The 27,352-nt window shown below is 44.5% G+C and overlaps 2 protein-coding genes across 2 annotated transcripts in view; one reads left to right on the forward strand and one right to left on the reverse strand.

Moving 5' to 3' along the window:
* The window catches only part of si:ch73-390b10.2 (Golgi pH regulator), a 59,104-nt gene extending 56,179 nt beyond the window's left edge, over positions 1–2,925 (forward strand). Inside the window, exons 13-14 of the mRNA XM_067986617.1 lie at positions 39–104; positions 1,650–2,925. Of these exons, the coding sequence (XP_067842718.1) occupies positions 39–104; positions 1,650–1,856 (273 nt within the window). The 3' untranslated portion in view covers positions 1,857–2,925. The remainder of the gene's footprint in view (positions 1–38; positions 105–1,649) is intronic.
* A 1,518-nt stretch (positions 2,926–4,443) lies between these two features.
* pdzk1 (PDZ domain containing 1) lies at positions 4,444–27,331 on the reverse strand. Its single transcript, XM_067986616.1, has 9 exons — positions 27,235–27,331; positions 22,542–22,770; positions 20,488–20,719; positions 19,171–19,307; positions 16,741–16,936; positions 14,893–15,089; positions 14,182–14,382; positions 12,282–12,596; positions 4,444–11,748 (listed from the first exon to the last, which is right to left on the reverse strand). The coding sequence occupies exons 2-9, from the start codon at positions 22,749–22,751 to the stop codon at positions 11,689–11,691; spliced, it is 1,548 nt and encodes a 515-aa protein (XP_067842717.1). The 5' UTR covers positions 22,752–22,770; positions 27,235–27,331; the 3' UTR covers positions 4,444–11,688.
* Between the last annotated feature and the right edge of the window lie 21 nt (positions 27,332–27,352).

The raw sequence follows: 27,352 nt of genomic DNA on the forward strand, positions 1-27,352 counted from the left end.
TCTGTTTTAATTTAACATTTGTTTTCTTTCTCTCCTAGTTCTTTTATGCAATCTCCAGCAACAAATCTTCCAATGTTATTGTACTGTTCATCGCACAGATTATGGTAAGTGATAAAAGTAATGGCAGGTGGGTGAGCTTCTTGGTGCAGTGGCTCAGGCGCTGGCCTTTCATCTCGTGGTTTACAGGCAGCCCAAACTGAGGGAAGTAAAAGTCTTTTCCGCCGGCTAGCTGTAAGAGTTCTTTGTGATAGGAGTTTGCAACCCAGTTCCTAAAACATAATTGCTCTGAATTCAGAGCGAAATGGGCGAGGCTAACTGAGAGGAGCCACATTTGGGCTCGCTTGGGAAATTTAAAAATGTCACCCTGGTTGAGTCAGACGGAACTTCTGCTATTGGGGCAGAGTCCATGAATCACTGTGTACCCATGTTATACCTGACGTTGAGTGTCAGCCGTGGCTCAGTGGGTGGTACACTGGCCTCTGACTCAGAAGGTTGTGGTTTCTAACTTGAGCCCATAATCTAGGCTGACACTCTCAGTGCAGTACTGAGGGAGTCTTTCAGGTGAGACGTTACATAGAGGCCCCGTCTGCCCTATCAGGTGGATGTAAAAGATCCCATGACACTGTTTTCGAAGAAGAGCAGGGGAGTTCTGACCAATATTTATCCCTCAACCAACATCACTAAAAACAGATGATATGGTCATTATCATATTGCTGTTTGTGGGATCTTGCTGTGTGCAAATTGGCTGTCGCGTTTCCTACATTACAACAGTGACTGCATTTCAATAATACTTCATTGGTTGTAAACGCTTTGGGACGTCCTGAGGTCGTGCAAGGCGCTGTTTAAGTGTAAGTCTTTCTTCTTTTCTTTCTGATACGTTAAACCTGGGAGTGCTTGATGTTGACCCAGGCTGTCCAGAATAACTCGTGCTCCCTTCTCCAGCACTTGATGAACACAAACATTGCAAAAATCCCACATGACCAGTTTCACTGAAGCCTGTTCTAATGTTGTATCATAGGTACGTTTTACCTGCTGTCTGAATTCTAACGTGAATGCAAGTTCTTTAAAAATAATGGTCGTTAATGGAGGGGAATATCTTGTGGCGTTTGAGTGGTATCATGTGTCTGTTGTATGAATGGATGCTGTTCTATATAATGCTCAGATACAAAAATCATGCTTATCTATAATATGTTAGAAATTGAAACTTCTTTGCACACTTTTTGTAAACTGTTCCCATTATAAATTTCTAGGCGCACGTTTATAATAGGAATTGCCTATGTAAACTTGTCACACTGTAATTGCAGCCTCCCACCAGGGGAGGCACTGCACCCGCTACCAGTGGTGGAAGGGTGTAATTGCAGAGCGACAAGCTACGGCAGTTTACATTATAATTGTAAGCAGAGGAACTTATAACGGAGAATAAAAATAAAGACAGATGGTATGACTTTAAAGTGGGGACCGAATTACATCTGAGCTAAATACCCCTTGGTCTCTAACCTCGGTCTCGACTCCGCACACACGTAACACCAGGGACAATGAACTCGTAGCATTGTATATTTTAACATGTACTTGCTCACATTTATTTTGATGTACAGAATGTCTGTATGTTCACATTTTCCCCACCCCCCCTTTCCTTTTTTTTCATGCAGGGGATGTATTTTGTGTCATCGGTGTTGCTAATGAGAATGAGCATGCCCCTCGAATATCGCAGCATTGTTACTGAAGTCCTGGGAGAACTACAGTTCAATTTCTACCACCGCTGGTTTGACGTCATCTTTCTAGTCAGTGCCCTCTCCAGCATCCTCTTCCTCTACCTGGCACACAAACAAGCCCCAGAAAAGCACATGAGTTTCTAAACTACTGCCAGCCTGGGCACTCCACTTCTGCATTCACATCGACTTTATAAACCACTGGACCTTAAACTTGTATCAAAATCGACCGTTCGTATATTGAAAAGACTTGAGAAAAGCCAGCGTCCAGACAAGCCCGCTTGGGGACTACAAAAACCTGGCTGGTTGGTGGTTTGACGTAAGGGATGTGAAAGATTTAAATTATAGAATGCTTATTTTGGATAAATATCGTAAACACAATCACTGCTAATGTTTACAATTAATTTGGAGTTGAATGAATTGAAATCACACAATAACTCGGTTTTTGAAAGATGCCAGTCGATGTTAAAAGGTTGTTAATAAGTAATGTGAAAAACTTTTTAAGGGATAAATTTTCCATTCATTTTAATGGAGGAGGTGTGCCTGCAGTTTCCCCAGTGCGTGCTCCCAGTGAGCAAGGTTCCATGCTGGGAGCGTGCATTTCTAAAAATTTAACCTTGATTCCCATCAGCAGGTAACCCCAGAGCCTTAGTGATTTTTGAGTAGGAATCTGATTAGTACCGCACTCATCCCCACTTTGTAAAGCCTCTGAAAGATCTTTTCATTGGAACGAATGTAAAGGTGGGTTTTGGTGAGACCCAGCTCCCCTCCACCGCGCTCACACCTGGAACTTCGAGAGCCCCTGAAGTTTAGTTTCTTGTTGAAGTGGTGATCCTAACAATGTTGTCGCTCTGTTGACTTCTGTAGGTCACCTCTCGATTCAGACTTCTGATGCGTGGAGTGTATCATCCAAGTGTATGCCTCAAATTGTTTTAATAAATGAAGTTCTGTGTCAGTTATGACCTTCAGATTGTTTTCACAAAAGCATCGTATGCACTAAACGGAAGGATCTTCTGTACCTGCATTGTGCGCCATCTGTGTCTACCTCAAGTATGTCTGGGTTCTTTGCGAGATTTAAAAGGGCCCTGTTTTCTAGTGTCTGGTACTCCCATGTTCTTTTTACTCTAACTTCAGCATTTCTATTGTGATGGCACTTCTGTATTTTCCAAAAAAACTGAAAGGGTTTCCAATAAACTAAATATTCATTGTGTAAAAATCACGTGTAGAAATCATGAAGAACATTTAATCAGAGTTCAAGCAGGTATTAAATTCAACAGCAAGATGTGATAGCAAAGCTTTAATATTCTGCGTGAATGGGTTATTTCCTTTTATTCAGCTCAACTTCCTTTGCACTCCCAACACCTGCTGTTATGCCTGTGTAATGAGGTTGACTGCTTTCTGTCTGCACTCACTGTCACTGCCGATCTCCCAGATTTTGTTTTAAATCTTTACCTTCTGTGTATATGTCCAACTTTATTGTATAATCTTCCAGTCTGCATATTAAATTACCAAATGAAGTTTATAGGCAGCCATTTTAGGGTCAAACATCGAACGGTGTTTATTGTTGGACGAAAAGGTTGGATCCTGCTACACAAAGCAAAAGGATGTGACTAGAATATGAACTCTTTAAATTTTAACGGGATTGTAGGAACAGAGAGACCTGGAGGTTCATGTACACAAATCTTTGAAGGTGGCAGGACAAGTTGAGAAGGCTGTTAAAAAGGTATACGGGATCCTTGGCTTTATGAACAGAGGCATAGAGTACAAAAGCAAGGAAGTTATGCTAAACCCTTTATTAATCGCTGGTTGGGCCCCAGCTGGAGTATTGTGTCTAATTCTGGGCACCACACTTTAGGAAGGATGTCAAGTCAAGGCCTTCAGAGACGGTGCAGAGGAGATTTACTAGAATGGTACCAGAGATGCGGGATTTCTGTCACATGGAGAGACTAGAGAAGCTGGGGGGGTTCTCCTTAAAGCAGAGAAGGTTAAAGGGGGATTTAATAGAGTTGTTCAAAATCATGAAGGATTTTGATAGAGTAAATAAGGAGAAACTCTTTCCAGTAGCAGAAGCGTCAGTCACCAGAGGACACAGATTTAAGGCAAATGGCAAAAGAACCAGTGGAGAGGTGAGAATTTTTTTTAAGCAGCGAGTTGTTATGATCTGGAATGCGCTGCCTGAAAGGGCGGTGGAAGCAGATTCAATAATAACTTTCAAAAGGGAATTGGATAAATATTTGAAGGGGGAAAAATTGCAGGGCTACGGGGAAAGAGCAGGGGAGTGGGACTAATTGGATAGCTCTTGCAAAGAGCTGGCACATGGCACAATGGGCTGAATGGCCTCCTGTGCTGTATCATTCTATGATTCTACAGTAGATAAACTGTGATGCATGTCGATTGATCATATCCATTGTCTCATCTTAAAACATGCACAAAGCTATAAGCCCAAGTACACAAAAATTATGGTTTACAAAAAGATAATTCAATCCATGATAGAATAAAAATTAACTTGCACTGGGTGAACTCACTGTACCTTGATTCAAAAAATAAAAGCCTTTCTTAACTTTAGCGGTATTCATGAGCTATGAGTCTTGGGAACTGCTGCAAAGTCAAATGTGCCCATATCTGTTGTTCCTTAAGGGCAGGTCTACAATTATAGGAGAATCCTGTTTATCAATCTCACATAACTGATGTAGGAAACAAAGTATAAAAAACGAAACTGGAAATGCTGACAATCTGAAATGAAAACACAAAATACTGGAAATACCCAACTGGTCCAAAAGTATCTGTAAGGAGAGAAGACTCTTGGATGCAGACTGTTCATCAGATCTAGTCAACGCCTGAAATATTAACTTGTCTTTTCTCTTTACAAGTTCCATTGGATCTGCTGTATATTTCCAGCACTTAGTTCTTTTTATTTGAGTGAATAACATATTTGGCTGTAAGTGTGCCATGAATCTCAAGGTTTAACCCTGTTATTGCTGGTTGTGTTCCACAGAGATATGGGTTCTGTGATTTATTTGGGCAAAAGTTGTAATATAATCATAGAATCATACAGCAAAGATGGAGGCCATTCAGTCCATTGTGCCTGTGCCAGCTCTTTGAAAGAGCTGTCCAATTAGTCCCACTCACCTGCTCTTTCCCCATAGCCCTGCAAATTTTTCCCTTTTAAGTATTTATCCAATTCCCTTTTGAAAGTTATTATTGAATCTGCTTCCACCGCCCTTTCAGGCAGCGCATTCCAGATCATCATAACTTGCTGCGTAAACAAATATTCTCGTCATCTCCTCCTTGGCTTTTTGGCCAATTATTTTAAATCTGTGCCCTCTGGTTACCGACCCTCTTGCCAGTGGAAACAGTTTCTCATTTACTCTATCAAAACCCTTCAAAGTTTTGAACACCTCTATTATATCTTCCCTTAACCTTCTCTGCTCTGAGGAGAACAATCCCAGCTTCTCCAGTCTCTCCACATAACTGAAGTCCCTCATCCCTGGTACCATTCTGGTAAATCTCCTCTGCACCCTCTCCAGGACCTTGACATCCTTCCTAAAGTGTGGTGCCCAAAATTGGACACAGTACTAGTAATGAGGTAAAATGACCCATTTCTGTGTCTTTGGCCCTTAAGTCAACTGAACACTGAGGCTTTTGATATCTGACTAATCTAGTTTTAATAATTTTAAATAAGCAATGTAAATAAAGTGGGAATTTAGTGCTAAATCATTTGAATTTAGTTCATTTGAATTAAGAGGAGGAAACAAAGGGGGTCAAATTTAATTTTGGCGGGGGGCACAAAACAAGTAGCAGCCGATTGCCCTGCCCCCATTTTACACCCCATCGAATTTCCTTTTCATGGAAAACAATGGAGAGGACAATCAGATGGGGGGAGTATAGTGGGGGGCACGGTTGAATTTCACCCCTTATATATTTCAATCAGTGCAATCAAATAAGACACTCACTGCAACAAACACAGCCACTCAGAGCAAAACAAACCTTAACCACAATCCTAACCTTAACCCTAACCCCAATCCTAACCCTACCCATGACCCCGACCCCAACCCAAACCTAACCCTGCCCCTAACCGGAATCCTAACCCTAACCATAACCCTAACACTATCCATTAACCGAATCCTAACCTTAACCCTAACCCCAATCCTAACCTAATCTTTCGGCCCATTAACTTTCTGTTTGCAGTATTCTCTCCCTTTACCATTTTTTTTCCTCCAGTTCCTCTCAAAGCGCTTGCTAATCCTTCAGTTTCGAAAAAGAGTTTCTTGGAAACATTAACTTCTCCTCTCTGTACAGTTCCTGACTAACATGCATGTGTTCCCAGCACTTACAGTTTCTATTCCAATTTTCAAGCATTTGCAGTTTTTTTTTTGTCTCATAGTTTCATCGTAGGTACAGCACACGAGGAGACCATTTGGCCCATCGTGTCTGTGCCGGCTCTTTGAAAGATCTATCCAATTAGTCCCACTCCCCTGCTCTTTCCCCATAGCCCTGTAATTTTTTTCGTTCAAGTATTTATTCAATTCCCTTTTGAAAGTTATTATTGAATCTGCTTCCACCGCCCTTTCAGGCAGTGCATTCCAGATCATAACAAATCACTGCGTAAAAAAATGTTTCCTCATGTCACCTCTGGCTCTTTTGCCGATCACCTTAAATCTGTGTCCTCTGGTTCCCGACCCTCCTGCCTCTGGAAACAGTTTCTCCTTATTTATTCTGTCAAAACCGTTCATGATTTTTGAACACCTCTATCAAATCTCTCCTGAACCTCTGTTCTAAGGAGAACAACCCCAGCTTCTCCAATCTCTCCACATAACTGAAGTCCCCCATCCCTGTTACCATTCTAGTAAATCTCTTCTGCACCCTCTCTAAGGCCTTGACATCCTTCCTAAAGTGTGTGGTGCCCACTTTAGGCTGAGGCCTAACCAGTGTTTTGTAAAGGTTTAGCATAACTTCCTTGCTTCTGTACTCTATTCCTCGATTAATAAAGCCCAGGATCCCCTATGCTTTTTTAACAGCCTTCTCAACTTGTCCTGCCACCTTCAAAGATTGGTGTACATACACCTCCAGGTCTCCCTGTTCCTGCACCCCCTTTAAAATTGTACCATTTAGTTTATATTGCCTCTCCTCATTCTTTCTACCAAAATGCATTTTAACCTCCTTGCCTTAGAGGCGGTGCAACAAAGGTTCACTAGATTAATTCCTCGTATGAAAGGATTGTCCTATGAGGAGAGATTGAGTAGAATGGGCCTATACTCTCTGGAGTTTAGAAGAATGAGAGATGATCTCATTGAAACATATAAGATTCTGAGAGGGCTTGACAGGGTAGATGCTGAGAGGCTGCTTCCCCTGGCTGGAGAGTCTTGAACTAGGAAGCAGAGTCTCAGGACAAGGGGTCGGCCATTTAGGACTGAGATGAGAAGAAATTTCTTCACTCAGAGGGTTGTGAATCTTTGGAATTCTCTACCCCAGAGGGTTGTGGATGCTGAGTCGTTGAGTATATTCAAGGCTGGGATTGATAGATTTTTGGACTGTAGGAGAATCGAGGGATGTGGGGATTGGGCGGGAAAGTGGAGTTGAGGTCGAAGATCAGCCATGATCTTATTGAATGGCGGAGCAGGCTCGAGGGGCCGTATGGCCTACTCCTGCTCCTATTTCTTATGTTCTTATGCATCACTTCACAATTCTCTACATTAAATTTCATCTGCCATGTATCTGCCCATTTCACCAGGCTGTCTATGTCCAGGAAGTCTGTTGCTTTCCTCCACGTTGTTTACTACATTTCTGAGGTTCATGTCATCTGCAAACTTCGATCCATATCCCTTGATACCCTTACCAAACAAAAATCTATCAACCTCAGTCCTGAAAGCTTCAATTGACCCCCAGCGTCCACAGCTTTTTGGGGCAGAGATTCCAGATTTCCACTCCCCTTTGTGTGAAAAAGTGCTTCCTGATTTCCCTCCTAATTGGCCTAGCTCTAATTTTAAGGTTACGTCCCCTCGTTCTCTATTCCCCCATCAGAGGAAATAGTTCCTCTGTATCTACCCTATCGAATTCTCTTAACATTTTAAGCATCTCCGTTAGATCATCCCTCAATCGTCTATACTCGAGGGAATACAAGCCTAGTCTATGCAACCTGCCCTCATAATTTAACTCTTTTAGCCCTGGTATGATTCTGGTGAATCTGCGCTGCACCCCCTCCAAGGCCAATATATCCTTCCTGAGGTGCGGTGCCCAGAACTGAACGCAGTATCTCCAGATGGGGTCTGACCAAGGCTCTGTACAACTGAAGCATCCCTTCCTCACCTTCGTAATCCAGGGCTCTTGAAATAATAGGCCAATATTCCATTAGCCTTTTTGACTGATTTTCGTATCTGTCCATGAGCTTTAAATGATTTGTGTACTTGGCTCCTGGGGTAGAGTTGGATGGACCAGAATCACCTATCAAAAATTCCCCAATGTGCATCCAGATATTCCTAAAGTCCCGACATGCATTCCCAACACGTGACGGTTTGCCTCAGGATTTCTAAAGCCCAGCATTTACTGCATGGTTTCATGAAAGTTCACTGCACATCTGCCTGCTTTAAAGATACAAGCTGCAGTTACATTCATGTATAAAATTAATTTCTTGTACAACAAGGGAATTACTTTATTATTCATTGTGGCAGGGAGAATTGTAACATTTACCAGTCGTGTTAATGAGGAAAAAAAAAACAGCTAAACTTATCTTCAGTTTCTCTTGTATGCTGTCTAGCAGAACACACGAGAGGCAATTTTATTAGTTCTTTATCTCAAGGGGGCTGGAATACAAAGGGGTGGTAGTTATGCTACAGTGTGTATAAAGCTCTGGTTAGACCACATCTCGAGATACTACGTTCAGTTCTGGGCACCGCACCTCAGGAAGGATATACTGGCCTTGGAGGGGGTGCAGCGTAGGTTCACCAGAATGATACCGGGGCTAAAAGGTTAAATTATGAGGACAGGTTGCATAGACTGGGCTTGTATTCCCTCGAGTATTAAGGAGTGATCTAATTGAGCTGTTTAAAATGATTAAAGGATTTGATAGGGTAGATCGAGAGAAAGTATTTTGTCTGGTGGGGAGTCTAGAACAAGGGGGCATAACCTTAAAATTAGAGCCAGGCCGTTCAGGGGTGATGTCAGGAAGCACTGACAAAAAACTGAACAAAAAGTGTACTCGGGAGTTGGGAAATCGGATCAAATAAGTAGGCTACAGGCCAATTTAGATAAGTTGGGGGAAATGTCCCTCAATGTGGTTAAAGGCACTTGGAGTCTGGGATACTCCAGGCAGGAGTACCCAGTGAACAGGAGAAGGATCAGTGGGTCATAGTCTAAAAATCATTATGGAAAGAACTTGCATTTATGTAGAATAAAGAAAGAAAGAAGGACGTGTATATTTATATATCACCTTTCATGACCTAAGGACGTCCCAAATCACTTTACAATCAATGAAGTACTTTTGAAGTGTAGTCAGTGTTGTAATGTAGGAAACGCGGCAGCCAATTTGCGCACAGCAAGATCCCACAAACAGCAATGTGATAATGACCAGATAATCTGTTTTAGTGATGTTGATTGAGGGATAAATATTGACCCGGACACCGGGGAGAACTCCCCTTGCTCTTCTTCGAATAGTGCCGTGGGATCTTTTACATCCTCCTGCGAGGGTAAACGGGGCCTCCGTTTACTGTCTCATCTGAAGACGGAGAGGAGAATCGGGCAGGTTGTATAATGGGTGGCTGATCCACTACTGCCAGTTTTGCACCCAGCCCCCCCCCCCCCCCATAGAAGAGATCTTATTGAAGGTATTCTTCGAGTCGATGCGGACACGATGGGCCGAATGGCCCCTTCTGGGCTGTATCTTTTCTGTGGTTCTAAGGTTTTTTTAAATGATGACGGGGATTAGACTCTATCCGGTTGGATAACTTACTTGACATGGATAAGAGAACCAGAGGGCATATGTATAAAATACTTAGGAAACAAGTTAGGCTTGATGTTATAAAGTGTTTCTTTTCACAGAGAGCCATCGTCCTGTAGTACGTGTCTCTGAAACATGTCGTGAGGAAGGATTTCCTGTAATCCTTCCAAAGGGAGATGGACAAGTTCCTGGGAGTTAGAAATGGTAAATCGTGGAGAAGGTGCTTTCAGCTGCCCGGGCCCTAAGCGCTGGAATTCCCTCCCTAAACCTCTCCAGCTCTCTATCCTCCTTTAAGACGCTCCTTAAAACCTATCTCTTTCACCAACCTGTCCTAATGTCTCCTTCGGTGTCAAATTATGTCTGGTAACGTTCCTGCGAAACGCCTTGGGATGTTTTTTGCTACGGTAAAGGCGCTATATAAATGCAAGTTGTAATAGTAGTTGGCAATAGAGGCTGATTCATGAGTTGCAGTGATCTGCTGGACCCCTGATAGATTAACGCAAGGGATCGGACCAGAATTTCCCAGGGATTTTCCAAAATTGGTCATTGTTTTCTTTTATCTCTCCCAGGAGATTGTATCATTGAGAGAGGGGACGGGGTGGCAATTTTTTTTATTGGCAGGCTAGGAATCAAGTGGCAAATGGAATGTTGTCATTTATTGCAAGGGGAATGGAATATAAAAGTAGAGAGATGTTTTACTACAGTTGTACAGGGCATTGGTGAGACCACATCTAGAATACTGTGTGCAGTTTTGGTCTCCTTATTTAAGAAAGGACATAATTGCTTTAGAGGCGGTTCAGAGAAGGTTCACTCGACTGATTCCTGGGATGAGGGGGTTATCTTATGAGGAAAGGTTGGACAAGTTGGGCCTGTATACACTGGAGTTTAGAAGAATGAGAGATGATCTTATTGAAACATATAAGATCCTGAGGGGACTTGAAGGGGTAGGTGCTGAGAGGATGTTTCCCCTTGTGGGAGAGACTAGAACTAGGGGCCACAGTTTAAAAATAAGGATGTCTCCCATTTAATAGAGATGAGGAGAAATGTTTTCTCTCAGAGGTGAGTCTGTGGAACTCCCTTCCCCAGAGAGCGGTGGAGGCAGGGTCATTGAATATTTTTAAGGCTGAGTTAGATAGATTCCTGATTAACAAGGGAGTCAAAGGTTAAGTAGGGTTGAGGTCACAATCAGATCAGCCATGATCTTATCAAATGGTAGAGCAGGCTTGAGGGGCCGAATGGCCTACTCCTGCTCTTAATTCGTATGTTGGTACGTAACTTCTTCACCCAATATTCCAGTTAGCACCCCTATCTCTCGGAGCTCTGCAATATAGGTGCTACTGCAGGTAATCTATCCCTATATTTCACATGCATTCATATACAATAAAGTTCATATCAGCGGCCAGGAGTTTAAATTCAAATTTACAGGTTGATGCCTGCATTAAAATAATATTGCCCACTTAAATTTCTTGGCTACAGACTTCTGTTCAAGGGGAGTCATTTGAAGCGGCTTCATTCTGTGGGATTGTTCTCCTTAGAGCAGACAAGATTAAGGGGAGATTTAATAGAGGTGTTCAATATTATGAGGGGTTTTGATAGAGGACACAGATTTTAGGTAATTGGCAAAAGAACCAGAGGGGAAATGAGAATTTCTTTTACACAGCGAGTTGTTATGATCTGGAATACACTCCCTCTAAGGGCGGTGGGAGCAGATTCGATAATAACTTTCAAAAGGGAATTGGATAAATACCTGAAGGGGAGAAAATTGCAGGGCTATGGGGAGTGGGACTAATTGGATAGCTCTTTCAAAGAGCCAGCACAGGCACAATGGGTCGAATGGCCTCCTGTGCTATAAGATTCTACGATTTAATGTTAAAGATATGAATAATAATCATTACATTGAAACACTTATGTAGGAAATTTGCTTAAATGTGGAATGAAGTTTGATTAGCAATAAAAAGTTGTAAAATGCTGCAGATCATCGCAGTTATTAAAAGCTGCTGAAAGGCAATTATGTTGCTCTCAATGTACGTTCTTTTTAAGATCTTTTTACATTTGTGTGTCTTCATCTGTATCCTCTTCAGATGACGGTGAGGAGGATGACTTGCCCTGGTAAAATAATAACAAAGAATTTAATTTTAAGTATCCTGACTCACACCAAGTCCCGTTCCTCCGACACTCCCTGTGCTCGCTGACCTGCATTGGCTCCCGGTCCAGCAACGCCTCGAATTTTACAATTCTGATCGTCATGTTCAAATCCCTCCATGGCCCTCTCCCCTCCCTATCTCTGTAATCTCCTCCATCCCTACAGCCCTCCGAGATCTCTGCGTTCCTCCAACTCTGGCCTCTTGTGCGTCCCCAATTTCCTTAGCCCCACACCATTGGCGGCCGTGCCTTCAGCTGTCTAGGTCCCAAGCTCTGGAATTCCCCCCCACCCCTATACCTCTCCACCTCTCTCTCTCCTCCTTTAAGATGCTCCTTAAACCCTACCTCTTTGTCCAAGTGTTTGGTCACCTGCCCTAATGTCTCCCTCTTTGGCTCAGTGTCAATCTTTGTCTGATAATCGCTCCTGTGAAGCGCCTTGGGACGTCTCACTTTGTTAAAGGCGCTATATAAATGCAAGTTGTTGTTGAGTGATTTACCTGCTCTCTTCTTTCCTGGGGAGGACTGTCAGCTGCTGGCTCCTCAGCGCTGCTTCCTTCTTCGGTATTGACGGGAGGATTAACTGGTTCAGGAGTTGGCGCTGGGATTACGGCCGGAGAGGTCGGGGTTTTCTTTGCCCTGAAGCGATCGTACCTTTCCTTTCCAACCACGAGCACGCTCAGCTTATCCCCACTGTTCTTGATTTTCTCCACCAATTCTTCATGTGTGTCCTCCTCCACGTTCACACCATTGACTTCAATCAGTATGTCATTCACTTCCAGGCCTGACTCTTCTGCTGGGCTTCCTTGCATAACCTGGGGGAAGATGAGGAGAAATATTTTTACACGGCGAGTTATGATGACCTGGAATGCGCTGCCTGAAAGGGCGGTGGAATCAGATTCAATAGTAACTTTCAAAAGGGAATTGGATAAATACTTGAAAAGGAAATATTTGCAGGGCTATGGGGAAAGAGCAGGGTAATTGGATAGCTCTTTCAAAGAGCTGGCACAGGCATGATGGGCCGAATGGCCTCCTTCTGTGCTGTAAGATTCTATGATTCTATGTCAGGCCTTAAATGCAAACAGACTCACTCATCCACACACACATTTAGGATCTTGGCTTGTGTATATCACCTTTTGTGAGTCTTTATTTTTAGCAAGCCCTTGTAACTTTAACTCGATAATATAATGATATTGATTCTGATTGAGAGACCTCACAGTTAATTATTAACTGAAGGGTTACAGACATGACCTTTAGGTACCATGGAAACCATAATTGATCCAAATCACACCAGCCATGTTTCGACCCTGCCACTTCTCTCTGCAGAACACCATTGTTCACCTTGCATTTAACTAACAAATGCGGTTCAGTAGTAATTCATTGGCTGTGAAACGCTTTGGGATGCCCGAGAGTGTGAAAGGTACTTATTAATCACCTGTCCCTGACCTCCAACCAGCGCCAAGTCCCCCAACCATCAACGTCCTGGGGGTTCACCGTTGACCAGAAGCTTAACTGGACTAGCCGTATCAACAAGGTGGCCACAAGGGTAAGGTAGAGGTTGGGTACTCTGGGACGAACAGCTCACCTCATGACCCCCCCTCAATGTCTCTCCACCATCAACAAGATTTAAGTCAGGAATACTCACCTGGATGGGTGCTCGAGCCAATACTACTCCAGAAGCTCGACACCATCCAGGACAGGGCAGTCCATTCGATCAGTGCCCGCTGAACTCACTACCCATCCCCTCCACCGCCGCCGCACTGCAGTTACCACGTGTTCCATCTGCAGACAACACGGCACCAACCCTCACCGAGCTCCACTTCCCTGTCTGAGGCTCTACTCCAGGAGAGCAACTCTGTGAAAGTGATCTCCTCCCGGATGGCCGACAGTACAGGTTTATGACTTTGTTACGCAAAGTACACAGAGGAATTCATCCCCTCACCCACAAGTTTTAAGTGTCGTGTCCAATTCTGGGCACCGTACGTCAGGAAGGATGTCAAAGCCTCGGAGAGGGTGCGGAGGAGATTTACTAGAATGGTACCAGGGATGAGGGACTTCAGTTATGTGGAGAGACTGGAGAAGCTGGGATTGTTCTCCTTGGAGCAAAGAAGATTAAGGGGAGATTTAATAGACGTGTTCAAAATTATGAATGGTTTTGATAGAGTAAATAAGGAGAAATTGGCAGGAGGGTCCATAACCAGAGGTCATAGATTTAAGATAATTGGCAATAAATCCAGGGGGGAAATGAGAACATTTTCTACACAGCGAGTTGTGATGATCTGGAATGCGCTGCCTGAAAGGGCGGTGGAAGTAGATTCAATAATAACTTTCAAAAGGGAATTGGATGTGATTTTAAGTTCTTATTTTCTCCCCCCACACAAAGTGTTGGAGAATTTGTACCTGTTTAATAAACTGCCCTTGCACTCCCTTGACTGAGTTGAGAATGAAGCCGTATCCTTCGTGGCTTTTTGTGAGGTGGCACAGTTTGGGACTGTGCTGAGGGCTGTCGGCCAATCTCGGACTGACTCGCGACTCCTCGATTTCCACTGGTGGATGCGTTTCGTGTACTTCCTTCCAGTAGCAGATTGGAGAAATGCCAACCTATGATTGGATATTAAGAAGATGTTGCAACTTTCCACGTTAATTTAACCTTCATCTTATTCAGCTACAATCCAATCGTTTGGTGATCAATTGTTGGGAGGTTTCAAGGGTGATTGTTCAGGTTGCGGGCAAATAAAGTCATCTTGGCAGCTGGGGGAAGGACAATTAGTCTACACATACCCCACTGACAATGGAATAACAAAACTTCCAATCTCGTGAAAATCATTATTCTAAATAATCACTGTCAGATGCAATATAGACCCTTAACCTTGGGTAAATACATTGTACAGTGTGGTACTGAGCTCTGGGTAAATATATTGTACAGTGAATGTGAAGCAAATCCCCACTGTTCTGGAGTTGCAGTTTGATACGGTCCTGACTTAAGAGAAAGGCTCAATCTGGATTAACAGAAAAGTAACTCAATTCAGGATTCCACTCCCAATGTAACTGAGATCGGTTACAATAGGTTTGCTCGCTTGCCTTTGGCTCCATATTGGTTTACTCACCCACCTGTTTGTAAAGCTCCTGCGTTGGACTATCGACAACAAGGAATGTGGTCTTGTTCCCGCACTTCCTTATCTTATCAACTAGGGACTCATGATCTAGGTGATCTACGCTGTCCCCATTCACAGCAACCAGAATATCACCATCAACTAGCCCGGATATTTCTGCTGGACTGTTTGGGTCAATCTCCCTGATGTAGTGGCCTAGACATTGACAAAGGAATGACATTAATGAACCCGTTGGGTTTTTACGACAATCCGACAGCTCTGTGGTCACTTTTACCGTTGTCTTTGGTCCTCTGGCTTAAAGGTACGGAGTTGGGAGTTACAGCCAGGGGGAACAGCGAGGGGCTTGGTGGAGACACCGATTAGGCGTTGAATAAGGTTCCTGAACTCGATCTTACCAACTTACTGTAACCTTTACTGCAGCACTGATTATTCTCCATTTCACACACCAGTTAGCCAGGGTCCTTTTCGAGCAAGATTACCAACTTACCAAATAGTGGCACGCTCAGGGCACTTTTGGTGGGTGAGTTGAGACGGGCCAAAGATGATTTTTTTTTTATTATTCGTTCATGGGATGTGGGCGTCGCTGGCGAGGCCGGCATTTATTGCCCATCCCTAATTGCCCTTGAGAAGGTGGTGATGAGCCGCCTTCTTGAACCGCTGCAGTCCGTGTGGTGAAGGTTCTCCCACAGCGCTGTTAGGAAGGGACCTTTCGAGCAGGACCTTTACATCCCGCAGAGAGAGAAGGCCCACGCCCTCTGAGTTTGGTTTGAGTTCAAATGCAGATCCCAGAAGGTAAAGGAAACGTGTTCTGTCTCCCCGTGGCATCGAAATGAAATGTCAGCCGAAGCTTAAACAATTTGCTGCTCAACTCTGCACTCATTTGTAAAATCAACCCCTCTATCAGCTGGCTATGGATAAAAGACTTCCATAATTATATTTAAAGGGCACTGGAATCTCTTTGACAAGACTAACAACAATAACAACAACAACTTGCATTTATACAGCACCGTTAACGTATTAAGATGTCCCCAAGGCGCTTCACAGGAGCGTAATCAGGCTAAATTTGATACCGAGCCACATTAGGAGATATTAGGACAGGTGACCAAAAGGTTGGTCAAATAGGTAGGTTTTAAGGAATATCCTAAAGGAGGAGAGAGGCGGAGAGGTTTAGGGAGGGAATTCCAGAGCTTAGGGCCCAGGCAGCTGAAGGCACGGCCGCCAATGGTGAAGCGATTAAAATGGGGGATGCGCGAGAGGCCAGAATTGGAGGAGCGCAGAGATCTCGGAGGGTTGTAGGGCTGGAGGAGGTTACAGAGATAGGGAGGGGGAGAGGGCCATGGAGTGTTTTGAGCACAAGGATGAGAATTTTAATATCGAGGCATTGCCGGACCGGGAGCCAATGTAGGTCAGCGAGCACAGTGGGTGATGGGTGAACGAGACTTGGTGCGAGTTAGGATACGGGAAGCAGAGTTTTGGATGAGCTCAAGGTTACGGAAGATGGAAGATGGGAGGCCGGCCAGGAGAGCATTGGAATAGTTGAGTCTGGAGGTAGCAAAGGCATTAATCATTAATGTAATGCGTGGCGTGCGATCGACTTTCAGATACACACACCAGAGGGGGGAGGTTCCGTACCGGGAGTGCGGATATTATCCCAAGTGGACGATGCAATCAGGTGCAAGAATAGGAGCAGAGGCCCTCGCTGTTTATTTTTTTCCCCCTTTAAGGCCAGGGTGGGGAGGCCACGCCCATGATTTCCTGATGCGCGCTCCCGCTGGGGGAGGCTCTGCACCAGGAGCACGCACTCGGAAAATCAGGCCCTAAGAAATAACGCTGTCATTTACAATACCCTGGCGTCCTTGTTCGACCCTCAGGTAGAAACCGTAGCCCTCAGGTCCTTTGGTTATCTCCGCTATCCTTGGTTTGTGAGGCAGCCCTTTCACACTCGCCATTGATGCCACCACCTTAATCATTTTGCTTTTGAAGTATTTATCCGAGGCCTCGTCAACCAGCAGCAGCACAATATTGTTTCCCGATGCTTTCATCTGTAAACATTCAAAACGGTTAAAGAAAAGATCAGAAATCTTATTTCACCAAAGAGGATAGATAGACTTTAGCCAGTAGCAATGATTAAGAAAGAAAACATTTGCATTTATGTGGCGTGCTCAAACCAGTGAATTAATTTTGAAAGCCAGCCACTGTTGTTCTGTCAGCAAATGTAGCAGCCAACTTGCACACAGTAAGATCCCACAAATGGCAAATGAGATAATTGACTAGTAAATCTGTTTTATATTTGGCGGCGTTGTTTAAGGCAAGAGTGTTGTCCAGGATTGCTCTTTATACAGCAGGACAGGATCTTTTACATGCACCGTGCAGGTAGTCAGGGCTTTAACATCTGAACCGAAAGATAGAACAGGAGAATGGGGCAGGGTCTAGCTTCAGTCCTGAGAGTTATGGGGTCCATGAGCCAGCACCTTCTGGAAAGGAAGATGATTGTTTGTTCTCCTCAGGGACCAGCGAGAGGAAACAGAAATGGTCTCTTGCAGTCCTGTTCCTATAAACTGAAGGAGCCTTTTCTCCAATTATTCTCAGCGTATGACTGTACTTATGTAAGGAGTCTTACAACACCAGGTTATAATCCAACAGTTTTATTTGAAAATCACAAGCTTTCGGAGGCTTTCTCCTTCGTCAGGTGAGTGTGTGATTCCTTGAAGGTTACCGCATTTATAGTCAGAGAATAATGCCTGGTGATTACAGATAATCTTTCCAACTGCCCGTTGTCAAGGCAATCAGAGAGAGAGACAGTACATACAGGACTACTGAATATACAAACGGTCCGAACCCAAAGACAGAGAGAGAGAGAGAGAGAGAAACATCCGAAAGGAAGAGAAAGAGAGAGAATGACCAGTTGTATTAAAAACAGATAGATTATCTGTAATCACCAGGCATTGTTCTCTGACTATATATGCGGTAACCTTCAAGGAATCACACACTCACCTGACGAAGGAGAAAGCCTCCGAAAGCTTGTGATTTTCAAATAAAACTGTTGGACTATAACCTGGTGTTGTAAGATTCCTTACATTTGTCCACCCCAGTCCATCACCGGCATCTCCACATCATGACTGTACTTAGCCACCGAGGGCAGACTTCCTCACTACGCTAATTGTAGTGAGATCGTAAACTGTTCCTTATGATTACGTTTACGATGTCGCTACATGCAGCGCTCAGAGAAATCTTGTCCTTTCGATGAATAAATGCAAACAACCAGTGCTAACATCAGGAGCTGCCTAAATTTTATACAACAACAACAACTTGCATTTATATAGCACCTTTAATGCAGTAAAACGTCACAAGGAGTTTCACGGGAGCGATTATCTGACAAAATTTGACACCGAGCCACACGCGATATTAGGACAGGGCTTGGTCAAAGAGGTAGGTATTAAGGAGAGTTTTAAAGGGGGAGAGAGAGGCGGAGAGGTTTAGGGAGGGAATTCCAGAGCTTAGGGCCGAGGCAGCTGAAGGCACGGCCGCCAATGGCAGAGCAAAGGAAATCGGGGATTCGCAGGAAGCCAAAATTGGAGGGGCGCAGAGATCTGGGAGGGTTGTAGGGCTGGAGGAGGTTACAGAGAAAGGGAGGAACGAGGCCATGGAGGGATTTGATAACAACGATGAGAATTTTAAAATCGAAACGTTTCTGGACCAGGAGCCAGTGAGCACAGGGGGTGATGGGTGAACGGGACTTGGCAGCAGAGTTATGGATGAGCTCAAGTTTAAAGAGGGTGCAAGGTAGGAGGTCGGCCAGGAGAGCATTGGAATAATCGAGTCTAGAGGTAACAAAGGCATGGATGAGGGTTTCAGCAGCAGATGAGCTGAGGCAGGGGGCGGAGACGGGCGATGTTGTGGCAGTCTCGGTGATGGAGCGGATATGGGGTCAGAAGCTCAGCTCAGGGTCCAATAGTAAGTGTTTTGTGCCACATGAGGGGACCGTTTTTTGTTTCGTAAAGAGTTTACCACACGAACCAAAACTCCTTCCACTCTACCCCATAATGTGCCTTAACCCCAACTTCTGAGGAGAACTGCATCTCCTCCATTGTCCCAGAGACATTGGCAGTTCCCATTGCCATGGCTTCACTGAGTGCACCTGAAAATGTAATCAAATATTGCGTAGAAAAAGCAGCCCGGAGCTGCCTGAATTACTGAATTGGATGCTCTGCGGACATTTCACCATATCGTGAGTTACACACGGAGAATGGGTCCAGATGATATCCACATCAAGTACCTTAGTCACCATTTGATCATGAGTAAAATTTTCAACATTTTCTCCGTTCAGTTCAACCATTCTGTCATTGAGTTGCACACCAGCATTGGAGGCAGCGCCGGATGGAGAAATCTCGGTCATGTACAGACCAGCGACTCCTGCAAAAAAGGAGGGTTTGAGTAAGCGCTAACATCAGAAGATATCGGGGTGAGTTGGACAGACTCAAGCTCCTCGAGTGTGCAATGGTAGGAAATCATGAGCTCGCTCCCCAAGTGGGTGGAGAGTCGTCATTTCCCAACATGCACTCCCGCACATTTTAAAAACTAACCCTGTAAAATGATACAGTCCCCACCTCTTGAAACGCCCACCTTTAAAACGGGCAGTGGCTTAAATCGGACAAAAAAGCGATAAACATTATCCATTTGCATTAACGTCAATTTCAAAGTTACCGGTTATAGCGTCTTAAGTGCTCCGTATATTTCAGGCAGAAACATCTGGTTAAGGTGCAAGAACAAACATAAATAAATAGCACCTCATTAATGTTCAGTTACCTCTTGTATACTTAAACCCTTCTAAGCCCCTATAAGTGGTGTGGGGTTACAGTTTGCAATAAGCACTGACTGCAGTTTAAATGCAGCCAGTTGCATTGCTTGCAGTCTTATTTATTCACTGGTGGTCTACGACATTGTTGTTGGTCACTGTAATAGTGCTACCAGTGTTATATCGGTATAGTGGGCAAATCTCAATCGCACTAACACACCCGCTATAAGCAGTGGGGACTGTACTTAACTTCAGTCCTCAGATAATAATCACTGCAAGTCCCTTAAAACTTTTAGGCAAGGTGTTTAACAAATCAGAAAAACAGCTCATTTTCCTGGCAGGGGTCGGCCTGATTAAGTATAATAAATCTCCTAATGAGCGTAATCTTTTCCAGCGACCCCTTTTCTTTTCGAGTTTCGGACAGGTTTATAAACTTTAGGCAATACGGAGATTTAATAATCATAAAGGGAAATATTTATTCAACATATCGAACTTTCTCCTTGAGGTAGAAATGTTGCAGACTTTTCATTACAATCTAATCTTCCTCATTTACCCATGTGCTATGGGTCGATGATAACCAGAATCTAGTGTGTAAGTAGACTTTTACAATGAGAAGCATTGATCAATCTATTTACAATCAGAAGCATTGATCAATCAATTTACAATCAGAAGCATTGATCAATCAATTTACAATCAGAAGCATTGATCAATCAATTTACAATCAGAAGCATTGATCAATCAATTTACAATCAGAAGCATTGATCAATCAATTGACACAAAAATATTTTAAAGCCTTACCCTGAATGGACTTCAGTGAAAATCCGAAGCCACAAGGCTCTTTCACCAGGTAGCACAGTTTTGGCTGTGGTGTTTTTCCACTGACTCCGTTCATCACAGGCTGGGTTGGCATGGGATTGGGGCTGCTAAGTTGAGATAGATTAATGCCTTGCATCTTGGCATTTACATAAGAGGTGTCATCCAATACCAGAAGGGTGACTGAATTTCCATACTTTTTAATCAGATCTACCACCTGAAACACAGAGTGACAGAGGATGGAGGGTGGAGACATTAGCTCTCTCTACAAGACAGTGGGGCTGAAATTGGTCATTGACAGCTGATGGCAAATCAGCAGCTCCTTTTATACCTCGCACAGTTTTCTATTACACTGAAGTCGGTCGGCCCATCGTGTCTGTGCCGGGTCTTTGAAAGAGCTATCCAATTAGTCCCACTCCCCCTGCTCTTTCCCCATAGCCCTGCAAAATTTTCCCCTTCAAGTATTTATCCAATTCCCTTTTGAAAGTTATGATTGAATCTGTTTCCACCGCCCTTTCAGGCAGTGCATTCCAGATCATAACAACTCGCAGTGTAAAAAAAAATTCTCCTCATCTCACCTCTGGTTCTTTTACCAATTATTTTTAATCTGTGTCCTCTGGTTACCGACCCTCCTGCCACTGGAAACAGTTTCTCCCTATTTACTCTATCAAAACCCCTCATGATTTTCAAATCTCCCCTTAACCTTCTCTGCTTTAAGGAGAACAATCCCAGCTTCTCCAGTCTCTCCACGTAACTGAAGTCCCTCATCCCTGGTACCATTCTAGTAAATCTCCTCTGCATCCTCTCCAAGGCCTGGACATCCTTCCTAAAGTGTGGTGCCCAGAACTGAACACAATTCTCCAGCTGGGGCCTAACCAGTGTGTTACAAAGGGTTTAACATAACTTCCTTGCTTTTGTACTCTATACCTCAATTTATAAAGCCATGTAAGTACTTTGTGGGGACTACACTTCTCTTCTCAGGGATGATAAAGACTGTCCCCATTCCAGACTAACAGTGGGGTTCCCAATACAATCCAAAAATGGTTTCCATAACGACCGTTGCGGTGAGGGAAAGGATTATGGGATCAGCTGTCAGATCCAACACAAGTACAATTTCAAAATTTGCGGACAACACCAAATTGGGGGTGTAGTTAATACAAAGAAAAAATGCATCAAAATGCAAGGGGACATTAATAGACTTGCAGAATGGGCGTGTAATTGGCAAATGAATTTCAATATAGGTAAGTGTGAAGTGGTGCATTTTGGTTGGAAGAATAAGGAGGCCACATATTCCTTGGATAATAAGAGTCTAAATGGATAGAGGCGCAAAGGAATCTGGGGGTACAGATACACAAATCATTAAAAGTAGCGACGCAGGTTAATAAGGCCATAAAAAAGGTAAATCAAGCACTGGGGTCCATTTCTAGAGGGATAGAATTGAAAAGCAAAGAAATTAATTTAAACTTGTATAGAACCTCGGTTAGGCCACACTTTGAGCACTGTGAACAGTTCTGGTCTCCATATTATAAAAAGGATATAGAGGCATTGGAGAAGGTGCAAAAAAGATTCACAAGGATGATGCCAGAACTGAAAGGATATACTTATCAGGAAAGCCTGTACAGATTGGGGCTCTTTTCTCTAGAAAAGAGAAGGTTGAGGGGTGACCTGATAGAGGTCGTTAAGATAACGAAAGGGTAGACGTAGAAAAAATGTTTCCACTCGTGGGGGAGACCAAAACTAGTGGCCATAAATATAAGACAGTCACTAACAAATCTAACATGGAATTCAAGTGAAATTTCATTTAGAGAGTGATTAGAATGCAGAACTCGCTACCACAAGGAGTAGTTGAGGTGAATAGCATCGATATATTTAAGGGGAAGCTCGATAAACACATGAGGGAGAAAGGAATAGAAGGTTATGCTGATAGGGTGAGATGAGGTCGGGAGGGAGGAGGCTCGTGTGGAGCATAAACACCGGCATGTTGGGCCGAATGGCCTGTTTCTGTGCTGTGGACTCAATGTAACATGTGCAGCCCTTACCTCATGGTGCTCATCACTATCCACAAAAGCCCCGTTGACCCTGAGGACTCGATCGCCGTCTCTCAGACCAACCTGGTCGGCAGGACCTCCCTTCACCACAGAACGGATCAGGTGGCCCTTTATATCTTTCTCTATCCTCAAGAAGAAACCGAAGCTCTCTCCTTCCTTCTTGGATAGTTTGCAAACTCGAGGCTGAAATTCAGCTGCCATCGTTTGGCGATTCAGTGACCTAAAATGATAAATGACGCAGTACTCAAGCTGTGGCCTAACTAGTGTTTTATACAGTTCTAGCATAACCTCCCTGCTCTTATATTCTATGCCTCGGGAAATAAAGGAAAGTATCCCATATGCCTTCTTAACCACCTTATCTACCTGTCCTGCTACCTTCAGGGATCTGTGGACATGCACTCCAAGGTCCCTCACTTCCTCTACACCTCTCAGTATCCTCCCATTCATTGTGTATTCCCTTGCCTTGTTTGCCCTCCCCAAATGCATTACCTCACACTTCTCTGGATTGAATTCCATTTGCCACTTTTCTGCCCACCTGACCAGCCCATTGATATCTTCCTGCAGTCTACAGCTTTCCTCCTTACAATCAACCACACGGCCAATTTTTGTATCGTCTGCAGACTTCTTGATCAAGCCCCCCCACATTCAAGTCCAAATCATTAATATATACCACAAAAAGCAAGGGACCGAGTACTGAACCCTGCGGGGCCCCACTGGAAGCAGCCTTCCAGTCGCAAAAACACCCGTCGACCATGACCCTTTGCTTCCTGCCACTGAGCCAATTTTGGATCCAACTTGCCACTTTCCCTCGGATCCCGTGGGCTTTTACTTTTTTGACCAGAGTGTGGCCTGAAACCACAGACCTTCTGACTGAAAAGGACTCTGAGACAACGTGACACATAACAGGAACCAGAACAGGGAAGTGGCCTTTAAGTTGACACCACTTCCCATAATAAATGTTCACACAGCAATTTATAATTAAAGTAAAAATTGAGAAAAAGTGCTGCATGAGATTCCAGAGGTTAAGCCCGGAATGTTCTTCCAGAGTTCATGGGGGTCAGCGGGAGGGCACTTTGCTTGTGCGCGGTCAATCGGTGGCCGTGCCACTCAGCTGGAAACTGCACACCCTCTCCGTCCCCTGTGTAAGGGGGTCAGTACTGAAATTTTAGGAAGAGAAAAGTTGCCATTGTTGGGATTCCAGTTTCCCTTGCCTCGCTTGGACCTTCCCCCCACCCCGGCTCCTTCCCTCGCCTGGATCCCACCCTTCCTTCCCCAAGTGGGGCCCACTCGACCCCATCTTGACTCCTCGTCTCCAGTCTCCAACAACAATAACCTGCATTTATATAGCGCCTTTACTGTAGTGAAATGTCCCAAGGCGCTTCGCAGGAGCGATTATCAAACAAAATTTGACACCGAGCCACATAAGGAGAAATTAGGACAGGTGACCGAAAGCTTGGTCAAAGAGGGAGGTTTTAAGGAGCGTCTTAAAAGGAGGAGAGAGAGGCGGAGAGGTTTAGGGAGGGAATTCCAGAGCTTAGGGCCTAGGCAGCTGAAGGCACGGCCGCCAATGGTGGAGCGAAGAAAATCGGGGACGCGCAAGAGGCCAGAATTGGAGGATCGCGGAGAAGATCTCGGAGGCTTCTAGGGCTGGAGGAGGTTACAGAGATGGGGAGAGATTTGAACACAAGGATGAGAATTTTAAATTCAAGGCATTGCCGGATCGAGAGCCAATGTAGGTCAGCGAGCACAGGGGTGATGGGTGAATGGGACTTGGTGAGGGTTCCTACACCTGGTCCCTAAGGGTCATTGAAGCAGGAACTTCTAGCCTAGGATGTCCCTGTCCTTGGCCCCATCCCCTCTACATCACTGGCCTTATATAGGGCAGGCAGAGACTCCGGCCCTTACAAGGCCAAGTTGGGAATTCCCAATTCAGGTTGAGACCCAGAGTATCTGGGTAGATGCGGGAAAGTCTGCCCCAAGGTCTTTAATATGTGACGCTAGATATTAAATCATCGGGGATTCTCCCGCTCAGGGGCTGTGACTTCAGCAGAAACCCCGTTTACGAGCGTTTCCGCCAAACCTCTGGCGATGGAGGGAGAGAATCCACGAGGGAATTCTCACCGCGCGTCATTTTAACAGCGACACGGAGCAGCTGAGAGGCACGGGTCCTACGCAAAGGAGGCGCCCTCCCACCGAGTTCCCCTCCCCACCCCCCCAAACTCGGGAGGTCACTGTCCAAAACATTCCCGGTATAACCTTCGGAATCTCATCCTGGAGGTTGTCGGTCCCTCTATGTCTGCGCCCACTTCCGGTCAACTTTTATTTCCATTATAAATTCCTGTGTCCACATTTACGATGGGAATTACCGATGTAAACTATGTAAACTGAACAACTCTGAACTCTAGATTATATCAACAGGACTGAAGCAAAGCCACAGTGTGTGTGATACTCCACAGCAAAGCTCTGTTTTCAGGTCAAACAAATCTCACCCCCCAAAGGAGGGATTTTCCAGGAGACTGGCAGGTCGGTCGGCACAGATTTAAGGTAATTGGCAAAAGAACCAGACGAGATACGGAGAATTTTATTTACACAGCGAGTTGTGATGATCTGGAACGCGCTGCCTGAAAGGGCAGTGGAAGCAGATTCAATAGTAACTTTCAAAAGGGGAATTGGATAAATGCTTGAAAAGGAAAAATTTGCAGGGCTATGGGGAAAGAGCAGGGGGGAGTGGGACTAAGTGGATAGCTCTTTCAAAGAGCCGGCACAGGCACGATGGGCCGAATGGCCTCCTCCTTCTGTGCTGTAAGATTCCATGATGGCATGAGATGAGTTTAACATTTGCCCGACTTGTTTGAAGAGCTGAGACTTTGCATTACACAGCAATATTCCTCACGCATTTATTAGTGTGACATGATTTGGAGTGAAGATCAGCTCCTTTAATGTTACACCCAACACATGCACAAGAATTCTGCTGACAGTCACTTCTGTTATTCACTGACGAGCAATAACAGCTTTGGTGAACTTTCCGTCATGATTAACTTGGTTTTGTGTACAATGATTACCCAATGTGAAGACCGAGTGACTGTATCCAGTTGGACCCACTGTCAGTTTAATTACACAGTGGGAAATCGGCCCAGTTCACTTCAAGTAGGACCATTGTGGGCTGTGTACTGGGCTGGATTCGAGCCCAGGTCGTACACAGGGTAAACTTGAGCTCATCCAAAACTCTGCTGCCCGTATCCTAGCTCCCACCAAGTCCCGTTCACCCATCGTCTCTGTGCTCGCTGACCTACATCGGCTCCCGGTCCGGCAATGCTTCGATTTTAGAATTCTCATCCTTGTTTACAAATCCCTCCATGGCCCTCGCCCCTCCCTATCTCTGTAACCCCCTCCAGCTCCTACAACCCTCCGAGATCTCTGCGCTCCTCCGATTCTGGCCTCTTGCGCATCCCCGATTTTCTTCGCTCCACCATTGGCGGCCGTGCCTTCAGCTGCCTGGACCTTAAGCTCTGGAATTCCCTCCCTAAACCTCTCCACCTCTCTCTCCTCCTTTAAGACGCTCCTTAAAACCTACCTCTTTGACCAAGCTTTTGGTCGCCTGTCCTAATATCTCCTTCTGTGGCTCGGTGTCAAATTTTGTTTGATAATCGCTCCTGTGAAGCGCCTTGGGACGTTTTACTACGTATGGCGCCTTTCATGGCCTCAGGATGTCCCAAAGCGCTTTACAGCCAATTAAGTACTTTTGAAGTGTAGTCACTGTTGTGATGTGGGAAACACGGAAGCCAATTTCTGCACAGCAAGATCCCACAATCAGCAATAACGTAACGACCAGATAACCTGATGTTGGTTGAGGGATAAATATTGGCCAAGACACCGGGGAAAATTCCCCTGCTCTTCTTCGAAATAGCACCATGGGATCTTTTACATCCACCTGAGGGGGGCAGACGGGGCCTCACTTTAACGTCTCATCTGAAAGACGGCACCTCCGACAGTGCAGCACTCCCTCAGGAGTGTCAGCCGAGATTTTGTGCTCAAAAATCTCTGGAGCGGGACCCGAACCCACAACCTTCTAACTCAGAGGCGAGAGTGTGACCCACTGAGCCATGGCTGACACACGAAGGTGTGTTAAAAAGTGTGCGGATCTCTTACTCAGTGCTATAACCCACACAACTATTACCTAAGCTGATTAGAGATGTGTTCTATTTTTGGTGATCACCCTCTCTGCAATCTATTATTTCAGTAGTAAGTTACAGTATTTAAATCAAAGGTGTCGGGTTAAATTAGTTTTAAAATTATTTTAAAGGAAATGCACAGACCCATTGAAGCAGGAGTGTGATCTGTCACTGGGACAAAATCGATAGAACACCCGGGATTCACTCGGAGTTTCAAGCTGTTTGGATGACTTACTTTGCTTAAATTATGAAAATGCACGGACACATTAGAATTTGTAATGAAAAGTTATTTACCTACTTATTCAATTAAACCCGACAATTATATGATTGTAGTCAATATTTGAACAGCAACGTAAAACAAGAGACTTATTAACGATGCAAAAACAAATAAAAACAGACACAGGAGAGTCGAAGAAACTATTTACGTTACAGCGTAAGCAACTGACAGTTAAATGCAGGCAATATCTCTGTCCAAAATTAATTCACATCAAATATGTAACTATAGCCCTTACCAGACCCAAAGCTGATTCCGTTCTGAGAGACTCTTTGAATGTTCTTTTTGTAGGTGCAAGGTAAACCTATGGACTTTGATCAAAGGTTGGTTAAAAGGTTGAACAATTTAACAGGGGA

This window comes from Heptranchias perlo, chromosome 6 (genome assembly GCF_035084215.1).
Source record: "Heptranchias perlo isolate sHepPer1 chromosome 6, sHepPer1.hap1, whole genome shotgun sequence".
NCBI classification, from domain to species: domain Eukaryota; kingdom Metazoa; phylum Chordata; class Chondrichthyes; order Hexanchiformes; family Hexanchidae; genus Heptranchias; species Heptranchias perlo.